This window comes from Monopterus albus, unplaced genomic scaffold, assembly GCF_001952655.1.
Source record: "Monopterus albus unplaced genomic scaffold, M_albus_1.0 scaffold90.1, whole genome shotgun sequence".
Taxonomy (NCBI): domain Eukaryota; kingdom Metazoa; phylum Chordata; class Actinopteri; order Synbranchiformes; family Synbranchidae; genus Monopterus; species Monopterus albus.
Window position 1 is genome coordinate 466,882 of NW_018127970.1, and position 11,095 is coordinate 477,976.

General features: G+C 38.2%; 1 protein-coding gene across 2 annotated transcripts in view; it reads right to left on the reverse strand.

The window, feature by feature from the left end:
* The window catches only part of LOC109964556 (dihydropyrimidinase-related protein 5-like), a 13,423-nt gene extending 5,541 nt beyond the window's left edge, over nt 1-7,882 (reverse strand). Inside the window, exons 1-7 of one of the 2 annotated variants that reach the window (XM_020607935.1) lie at nt 7,619-7,882; nt 5,138-5,408; nt 2,860-3,018; nt 2,314-2,493; nt 2,062-2,130; nt 1,902-1,946; nt 1,724-1,799 (exon numbers count right to left, since the gene is read on the reverse strand). In XM_020607935.1, coding sequence (XP_020463591.1) covers nt 1,724-1,799; nt 1,902-1,946; nt 2,062-2,130; nt 2,314-2,493; nt 2,860-3,018; nt 5,138-5,398 — 790 coding nt within the window. In that variant the 5' untranslated portion in view covers nt 5,399-5,408; nt 7,619-7,882. Of the gene's footprint in view, nt 1-1,723; nt 1,800-1,901; nt 1,947-2,061; nt 2,131-2,313; nt 2,494-2,859; nt 3,019-5,137; nt 5,409-5,624; nt 6,859-7,618 lie in introns of those variants that run through there. The other variant, XM_020607933.1, reaches the window with a different exon arrangement.
* Nucleotides 7,883-11,095: the final 3,213 nt, after the last annotated feature.

Sequence of the window (11,095 nt, forward strand, 5' to 3'; positions counted from 1 at the left end):
ATAACTTATTCCTGTCACACCATTTCTTCACCTTATCCAATTCCAGAGTAATCAGACCCAAAAGTTGCTGTAGGTCTTCCCCAGAGGCCAATACAGTAGTATCATCAGCAAATAATAAAAAGTTCAATAATTCAGAAACATAACATATATCGTTTATATACAATATGAAAAGTTTAGGGCCCAAAACTGACCCCTGTGGGACCCCACATACTATATCCAAAAAATCAGATTGATGCCCACCCAGACTTACAAATTGCCGTCTATTGGACAAATAACTTTTTATCCATTTCAGCACCAAACCTCTAATACCATACCTTTCCAATTTATCAAGTAAAATTTCAAAATTAATAGTGTCAAAGGCCTTTTGAAAATCAATAAAAATCCCCAATGTGTGTTTCTTGTTGTCCCAGGCACTGGTAACACCTTCTACAAATTCAGTAATTGCAAGCGCTGTAGATCTATTAGATCTAAAACCATACTGCTTTTCAGTTAAAATTTTATGTTTGTCCAAAAATTTATCTAATCTAGCATTAAAGAGTTTTTCTAAGATTTTAGAGAATTGCGATAATAAAGAAATTGGTCTATAATTTGTAATATTATGCCTATCTCCACATTTATATAACGGAATAACCTTTGCTGTTTTCATACAATTGGGAAATTTTCCTTTTTGGAAGGACAAATTGAAAGTTAATGGCCTGGAACAACCCTCAATTACCGATTTAATGATGGTCATGTTTATTCCATCACTATCAGTCGAAAACTCCTATTATCATTTATTAATTATATATCTAACCTCCTTTTCTTCTATTGGTTTAAGGAACATAGAATGCTGATTTTTTTTCAATAAAATTAACAATAGTGCCATAGGACACCTCGTTATCACAAATGTTCTTTCCTAATTCAGGCCCAACATTAACAAAGAAATCGTTGAATTTATTTACTATATCCTCCATTTTATTAACCAACTTATCACCATCCAAAATATAATGAGGATAATTCTCCTTACCATGATTATTTCTAATTACCCTATTTAATATGTTCCAAATACCTCTCATGTTGTTTTTATTATTGTCTAATAATTTATTATAGTATTGTTTCTTACAAGTCCTCAATACATTAGTCAATCTATTCTTATATTTCTTGTATTTTAGTTCAGCTTCCTTTGTTCTATCTTTCATCCATCCTCTATATAAAAAATTCTTTTTTTTACATGCATTTAATAGCCCCTTGGTCATCCAAGGTTTTACCTCCAAGTTCTTCTTTGTTTTAATCAATTTGTTTGGGCAGTTTTTGTCATACAACGATTTGAATATAACTAAAAAGTGCTCATAACTTGTATCCAAATCTTTTTCTCTATATATCAAATCCCAATTCTGTCTCAAAAGGTCCTCCTTAAATGACCTTTTAGTTTCATCATTGATCAACCTTGTATAAGCATGTGTAGTCATTGTTTTTTTTTCTTAAGGTGGCAATCGTAAACTAAAAATACTGGTAAGTGATCACTAATGTCATTGATCAGAAGTCCACTTACTATATTGTTATCTATATCATCTGTAAATATATGGTCAATCAGCGTTGCACTATAATACATCAATAAATTTTAAAAGCAAATGTCCAATTTCACTCAGTAAATTATTAATTTAAAATGTAAATCAAAGTTGATCATGTCATTTTATCATATTTACTTGTAGGATGGTAATAGCAAATATGATATGAGCCTCACCCTGCATCTTGGCTGTAGCCACTACATCTCCTGCAGACATACTGGACACATTGACGAGATAGATTGGGCAGCGAGCCTAACAGAAAACACACACACACACGAGAGGTATAATAAAAAAGGCAATCTTCCTTTTTGACTACTTTCTATTTCTTAACTGTGCTAGAGAGATGACACTCACCCTGTTGGCGATGGTAATGGCCCTGTGGGTTGCCTCTGCTTCCAGCTGAACAGAAACAAAATATTGTGTGGAACTGATTAGAGTCTGGATGTAATCAAAAGGAATGTCACTGGCAGTCAGACTGTGGGAAAGAGAATCGGGCACAGACGGACTACCATACCTCTTCAGGTCTGCTGATTTCAATCCCCTCTGGGCCACTGATGCCCAGGTCCAGCACTTCCTTAGCACCCTGGAAAGATGTATAACAAACAACCAACTAGTTCAAAATTAATTTGGAAACAACTCGTAAAAGAATAAAATCACAGGAAAATACAATAACACAAGCATTTATTTTGTTTCATCTGTGTGTACTACTTCAAATGATAATGCACAGAAATATGAATGAGAAGACGGTGAAAGGATTCTGCCTCACCTCTGCCACCAGGTCCCCGTTCTCAGCATGGACTCTTGCTATAGCTCCAATGTCCTTACAGTGCTGCAGGGCCTGGAAGAGCTCACTGTCTCTCAGCATGAACATGTCCTTATAGGCCATGAACATCTGAAAGGAATTCACTCCTTTCTCTCTCACCAGCTTCTCCATCTCAGCTCGCACCTGCCAGAGGGGGGAGAGGAAATGAGCTCTAGCTTCTCTCGGCCTGCAAAGCATCCTTTGCATTTTACATTTTAAGAATAGCAGGAGTCTCGCTTTTATGCTCAGAATCCTTCTAAGTCCATTAAACAGCTGAGTTACAAGCTTTAAAAAGGAATTCTGGGAAATGTAGGTTGACCACCTACACATATTAACAGCTGAGTTACAAACTGTAAAAAGGAATTCTGGGAAATGTAGGTTGTTACTCACTGTGGAACAAACAAATAAACAGACAATTTCCTAAACATCACAGTCTGACCATAGCTAGCTGTTTCAGTTGTGTGAAAAAAAAATGTATCATGTAGCCTGGGAACCACAGTGCTGAGGTACCTTGGGTCCCCACCAAGTAACTCCCACATGCAGAGCGTAGTCACAGCACGATTTGGAGTCTGCTGAGCTGCGGCACTTCTCATAGGCTTCCAGCAACGACTCATTCCTCTCCGGCAGAACGTGCCCAATCACCATTGTTGTACCACCAGCTAGAGCCGCCTGGAACAAATGCACACAGTAGTGCTCAGTCAGTCAGATGCTTAGATTTGGGATATGATATGATAATATACAAAAGTTTTTTTTTCTGAAAATGTCAGTTATTTGTGGCAATAATTCTTTTTTTATTGAGATCTTTTAGTGTGCCTTCCATCATCTTGGTTGTTTTAGCCATATCACATGACTTGAGGTCAACTAAAATGAGCTTAAATTAAACATTAAACCTAAACAATAAGTAACACCGAAGCAAAAAATATTGATTTATTCAGACAATAAATTCTAAAAATACTAATAATCAATACAGCTTGTGCTCAGAGCATCAAAGTAAAAGCCTCAACTGCCATTCAAGTCTACTGTATTTTTATGGTTACATGCTGACGACTGCTAAGGGAATTATAAATGTATCAGTAGGTAAAGCACAGGACTGACTGCCCCTCACTGTGTAAGCAAGAGGCATTTAAAGCAACAACTGTAATATTCCTTAACAGCATCATTGCAGTAACTTTAAAAATAAATCTTTTTCCTCAGAAAAATTGATTAAGACAACAGAATCCAAACTGCAGAAATTTTGAATAACCCCAACAAGTGAGGGCAGAATATATTTTGTGTATACAGTAATAAGTGCATGCTTCCCTGAGCATCTGTCACCTGACCCTAGAGAGCAGAGTAGTGTGTACTGGGAGGGAAGACGGGTGGGGGGTGGTTCTGAGAACCATTGTCTCCAAGCACAATGGCATGAGTGAAAAGGCTTTGCGGCAGTCTTTGCAGCAGCCCCCTGGTATCCTTGGAAACAGATACTGATCTGCATTTGTCTCCGGTTGTATTTTGGAACACAGCAGCAGTGGAGGAGGCAGGGAGGGACAAGAGAGGAATGAGGGAGAACAGTGGAGAATAGTGTCTGTCACCGATGTCTACCAGTATGCCCAGTCACTAAAACAACAGAATTCCAGCATCCGTCATCGATCAGCTCCCATCATCTCAGGGTGTGATCACACAGTGATGAGTCATCATAGTGCTCTGAAGCAGAGTGGGGTGTCCCAGCCTTATTAGCATTCATCATGGCTCCTTTAGCCGTGACTGCTGAGCTACAATACCGACAGCAGAGTGCCAAGTGATCAAGCTGTTGAAAACTAGAATCAGCAACCTTCTCACACTTCCAAAAAACAAACAAACAAAATTCCAACTAGGGCTGCAACTCAATAATCATGTCCAGTCCTGATAAATCTACTCATTATTTGGAATAATATTTTTTTTATGTAATAATCAGAAAATTGATCAAATCTGCTTTGCACTTTGCAGTTCCTATACTTAAATACTTCTTCTAATTTTATGTGTTGTATGTCCATGTTTTCAGTTTATTATCTCAGGTCTGTTTTCATGTTAATCTGATTTTTGATTACCAGCACAATTAATCAAAGACAATCACTGGCAATTCTGAGTCCACCGTGACGTCTTCAGGTGTCATGTTTTATCTGAATAGCAGCTCCAGCTCAAAGGTATTCAGTTTACTTTAGGTAAGAAAAGAAAGGAAAAGTAAGAAAACAAAAAAAAAAGACTTCAAGTAGCTGCTGATAAATTTTGTGTCTGTCCACTAATCAATGAATCAATTAATATTTGCAGCTTCTGTTGTCAAGGTTAACGCCCTGGCTGTTAGAACATCCTAAGTATGCAAGTACAATATAACTGCCAACAAGTATTGTCTCTGCCATCAGCTTATTTTAAATTGCTTTATCACGCTGTTTCCATTCTATTATAATGCTCTAGATTTAAAAAATGTGTTACTGTTGCAGTTTTATTGCTAATACAATATAATGTTCTAATGTATTATTTCTCTGTTCTCCCTGAAAGAATGTGTCATTGCATCAAAAACAAAAACACATCACTGACATCTTGGTTAAAATTAACTTGAGCTGGAAGCTTCTGTTGCTTTTTATCCAATGGGAAAAACAATACATTTGTTATAATAAGCAATATCAAAATAAAGGGAATATCTAAGGAAGTCAAGCTAACTTTAGAACAGAAACCGCACTGAAGAGTTAGTGATAGAAAGCAGAGTTTCAAAATCCTTATGTCTAAAATCCCTTCCTCCTCCTTCTTGCTTTCCATTTACAGCAGGACATACCTTGGTGCCGCTGTAGTAGTCATCTGCTGTAGTGGCGTTCATGAAGCTCTCCTCTAGGTGGATGCTGGTGTCGATGCCCCCGGGGAGGACCAGTTTGCCCGAGGCGTCGATCACTTTGGCCCCACCGGGGATCATCAGCTCCTTTCCCACCTGCTGGATGATGCCGTTCTCGATGTAGACATCTGCCTCCTGGGTGCAGTCATCGTTTACCACCTTGCCACCCTTTATTAGGATCCGCACCATGGCTGAGCTGGAAGACATGGCTATAGCTCTGCATGAAAGAGAGAAAAAGAGGTTTGACTGTGGATTTAGGGGTTTTTTGTTAGATAGGCTATCATTCGCAGCTGGTGATCTAAATCACAAAACCCAAAAGAGTACAAGCAATGTTAAAAATGGTTTAGTCCTGGGATGCAACACAATATTCCCAGAAACTGGAGGACAAACATCTGCATTTCTACAAGAAACTACTGTATCATTTTTACCATACCTCATTCTGAGACCGGGTAGTAAGACTATAGAAGAGAGAAAAGGGTCAGTAATGCACCTTTGTGACCAGACTGTCAGGCTGTGACTAACATGAGCTGCAAGACTGAGGAGGCTGTGTCAGTCACCGCCTGTAACCTGACGTCCCAGTGGGTAGTGATGTAAGCTGAGTGGATCACAATAATGTAAACAAGGGCCATTATTTTGAAAGGACTGAAGCGGCATAAAGCTACTTGCCTTGCTACTTACAGTGAAGCTATACAAGGCTGAAAATTATATCTTAAATATATTGAGATGGAAACCCTACCACAACATGCCAAATAGCTCTATGTGCTTTCCAACCAGTGGATAAATGACCTCCACAAAGGTTGGCAAGAGGAATTTAAGAGTCACTAAAGAATGGTGGGGTACAGGAAATAATAATAATTAAAAAAAACAAGCTGTGCTGCACAACGTTCCTCCACACTCTCCTGTTTTCGTACAAATACTGGATAGTATGACTGCAGATATGTAAAACGATTCTGATTTGAGTCTGAAAAGGTTTGAATAAACAAGCTCATAACAACTATGTACAAAAAAAGTCTCGACAAGGGCCATAGCTACCAAGATGACAGTGAAGTCCAGTATATTTAAAGTAAACTACTTTTGGACTTTATAAAGATAATAGTGGGTCCAGCATCCAGAATTTTATTCCTGGCGGTATGGGGAGTTTAAACTGCATTTAAACCTTCAGGATTAAATAGCTAAACTGAATAAATAAAAACCATATTATCTTGTGTTAGGTTCAAATTTTGTGGAGGGTTGGGGGTGTGTTTTGGGTCTCATGACCTCAAGTCACAACCAATAAGGTTGCTCTACTCTACTGTTCTGCTCCCTACTCTGTTATAAATAACACAAAATCAGTCAAACTTACAGGCAAAACAATGAAATTCTTTAAATCAGTTCTAGGCTAAAATCTCCAAGACCTGCCCCCTATCTTCACTTTTACACCACTGTATTAATGATGGGATGTATTGTGTGTGTGTGTCCATCCTTGCGTGCTTGCGTGCGTGCGTAAGAGGGTGCGGCAACTTTATTGCCTTGACACGTTCAGATCTGATGGATGAAAATGTGGAGCACGGTTCAGTCTAAATGTACTAGGAGTTAATTCAGAAGGTAAAACACTCAGAGAATCAGCTCTGATCCCCAAAACCTGGAGGCAGCTACAGGCCAGAGGCTAGTAGCCAAAGTTAAACACTGCAGGGTCTACAGCTGTGATGGTCACTGGAACCTGGTGCGGGTTAGTTAATAATAACTAGCTTACGATGCATGCTTAATAAATGTATTACAACTTGTTTTAGTAGAGCAAAACATGAAATAACATGCATCGATAAGTGAGAGCTACAATTTTATCACGTGTTTTAAGTTGAACTTGCTAAAACTACAGGCCCTGATGTTATATTAATCAAATGTGTTTATAGTTTTGATTTGTCGTTAAACTCTCCCACATTTCCCGCAAATCACATGCAATCAGGCATTTGTAAATTTGTGTCATCAAGAACGGTTATCCCGGTGAATCTAGTGATTTTGCTGGTCAAGTGTGAACGCAAGGAAATGAAGTGTCATCACTTCTAACTGTGCGACTTGACACAAAGAAACCGGTCTCCATTCGATGTGCGTGATCGGCTGCACAGCCTTCTATATCGACCTAGAAAATTGTCTTCCCAACTCTGTCCACCCTGGTCCCTCCTCTTCCTCCTCCATGGATTGCTATTTAACGGCGCAGTGGCCTCCCTTAACATCCACACAGCCCTCCTCCCAGGTGAAGCGGTGTAGTTGGACTTCAGGGTGTGTGCAGATCCTGAGAGGGTGGTGGGAACAGCAGGAAGGGCAGACGCCTAAGCATGTAGCCAGGGGGCATGGAAACAAAAGTCTCCGGTCTCCAGCATCGGATTTCCCCCCAGATAGTGCCACAGCAACCAACAAATCAGAGTCATGGTGATGGTGAGCGCCACGTACCTACTCTACGGGCCCGCTGCTGCTGCTGCTGCTGCTCCGCTCGGATCCCTGGTTTGTTTCTGATAGGAACAGAATGCAGCACGATCCGTATGGACGACACTTCCCAAGCAGATGCACACACACCAGATGGATGCTTTCCTGGCCGGTCCGGGACCAGCAGACCGCAGCATCATCCCAGTCAAGTCAGCAAGGCCATACGAGTAGGACCTCCGGTTATGGCTTTCATAATAAAACCCAAATAGCTGTCGTACGACCTTTTAAGCATGGAAGGTAAAATTAATTCTCCTACATATGTTAATTTCACAGCTTTAGTCAATAATAAGATATATTTCTATACAAAATACTGACTGATGCGGGTGGTTATTGCCTGGTTATGTGGCCTATAATATACATACACTTTTAAGAGGTGCATTTATATTTACAACCCGCAACTAATTTAACTAGTAAGTATTTATTAAGGCTGTAGATTGCTTAGCAAGCTGCAAACATTTGTAGATTTCTGTTACCATTTTGATTATTATACGTTTTGGTAGCACTCTTGCATCAGTACAGCCTATTTATGTGGATAATGTATGGTGAATTTCTTTCACAAATCGGTAGGCTACTGTTTAGTTTCAGTAACTTTAATCAAATGCAGAACAAGCAATAAACTGAGTGATATAATGCGTTTATTCCACAAGCTTACCGGTCTTTGTCATTTCTGTTGAAGAATGACAGCATTGGAATTACTTAAACTCATTTAACATTTAAAAAGACCACTAGCATAAACTGAACACATTTTATGCTTTTATTTTTTAGGTAAATCACATGTCTTCCGGTTCCATTCTGCCGTTCTTTGGTTAACATGACGCAGCTCGCAGCATCAGGTCGTGCGACGGTGTGACGCACCAATCAGCAGGCCTGACAGAAGGCTTGGTCGCCTAAGCAACCAATTACTTCGGACTTTGGGCGTGTCCACTCTGAGGAGGCTGTACCACTATGAGAGAAAAAGGGTAACGTAAAAAATAACTCTCCAGTGAGGCTGCATGTTATGTCTTATTTTGTGTTTAATGGCGTAAATACATCAGATTTAATTTGATATATTAATAGTCTAGTATTCCTTTTGTACCCATTTCTGCTGTATGTTGACAAGGTCTTGCAAATTGAATTTGACTACTATGAAAAATGCTATACTGTATATATTGATTGATTATCTGTGACAGGCCCTAGGCTTGATCGGCAACAACTATACATAAAGAAAAAGTCAAATTAAACAGGCTATATATTAATGAGTATATGGCATTAATAGGGAATGTAAGGCCAAACCCATAAACACCAACTGATGCCTGAGTGAAAAGCTGTAGAGTGGCAACATGTTCAGTTCTGATCATTGAAGGTGCAGAGCATCCCTCCTTTTTAGAGCACTGAGGGTGGAGAAGACCCAGGTGTCAAGACACTGACAAAGCTCTCCTGCTGGAGGGCATGATGGCGAGGAAACCCAAGTTGAAAATTGACGTCACATAATCTCTATCAGCCTCCTGGCAAAGAGAAGCTAAAATAGATTCATGAGGGTATTAATTATTGTGGGAGTTGATCAAACATCATCCGTTAGACCGTGTGATAAATGCAGCTAATTTCCACAACCTGAAAAAGTCATTATTAAGCGTTTTTCCTCATAAATATGATTTATTAACCCCAAAGTATGAGTTAACCATAATCACATGGCTTCTAAGGCTGTAGGCAATCCTTGTGTATAATAACTCATAATTATGACCAGCAGCATAGGTTTGTTCTTAGAGCCACAACTGCAATGCACTGAGGTTAAAGTTTCTCTGACCAACTTAATAACGTCTGGTACATTTTATAAGCACACATTAAAAGAAAAACAAAAAAACCACAGGAGTTTTGCACAAAAACAATACATTTATTCAAGTGTTCTCCAGCACAAGTACATATGGAGCCTTTATCTTCTCTCTGGACACTAAACATAAGTATGGGGAGGTCAAAGTGGAGAATGACTGCTACATTTGCTGTATGAACTGGTCTTAAGGAAAAGCATTTAGACCATAAAATAGTTATGACAGAAAGAAAGTCACACAGAGTGTCAACAGTAGCACTCGATATAGAATTATTGACCTGTGTTGAACAATAAAAATGAAATATTTCTGATTAAAAAAAAAACAACATAAGCATAAATTCAAAACAACAAACAGACATGGAGAGTATTACACCATGGAATGTAGGATTAAGAAGAAATGCATATTAAACATACATTATGCTACAGTAAAAGTTATTACCATTTTTTCTCACATGATTTTCCCACAGATAAGCACCAACTACAGCAATCTCTAGTCTAAAACAATATAGGAAACCTTTCATTATTTGTTATCCTTACTTTTCAAGTACAAAGTTAGAATGCCTTTGTTAATATATTTATATGAGTGAAATAATAGTTGTTTTTCATTACCACAAGGAACTTAAAAACAGTCATTGTCAAGACATGTTTATTTGTCTTCCAATCAAATATAATTTTCTTGATTAGATAAAATGTTTAGCACCATCAGAAACACCAACAATCCCTCTTGTTCAAATTCCTACAAAAGGAACCGAAGCAAAAAACACCACCATGTAGGGCTGTGCAGTGAAGTTGAGACCGTTCATCTTAAAGCTGTCTATAGGCCAATGTTAATCTTACATGACATTAAATCTGGATTCACCTGAACACAAACAAACCAGTACAAAAAAAAACATTGACTTGGAGTCTCCCTACATCTAATGCTCAAAGCAAGTTTTGAATCAAATCCGTCACTTGATTTTTAAGATTTTTTCTAATTGATGATATATATATTAGCAAAGAATTATATTTGTACATCTCCAATGTAAAAACAAAAAATCTGATAAAAACAAATTGAAAACAGCAACCGGAAAACTCTATGTACAAAATATACAAACATGAAGGGATGTTAAGTATTATAGGAGGAGGGAGGAAATAACATATGGCTGAAATATCACAAAGCAGAGAACTTCATGTTGGGCCCAGTGTGCTGGGATAAACTGATAACAATAAGGTCACTTAAGAAATTAATAACATTAAGAAATTAAATTTCAAATTTTGATTGTTAAATATGATACAGGTAGGTGATAAGTTCTGTTTTTATTACCTTATTTAAGTGTTGACATCTTGGCCGAACACTGTCAGTTTTTCGTTTTGACAAACTACAGCCTCCGTATTTAGCTTAGAGGTTACAATCCGGAAAACTGTTCGCAAATGTAATCAGCACTTTAGTTTGTAACAACCATGATTTGTCAGCAAAATGGCCAAGCTGTCCTTCACAAGTGACAAAATATAATACATGGTTCTTTAACTCTGTCTTATACAGAAGAGGATTAGGGCCACTGTACAGAATTTGACTTCTGACTTTAAACTCATTTCTTACATTCTCATTTTAATATCAGAATTTGGACTTTAATCAGAATTCTGAGTTTCTTCTGAATTCT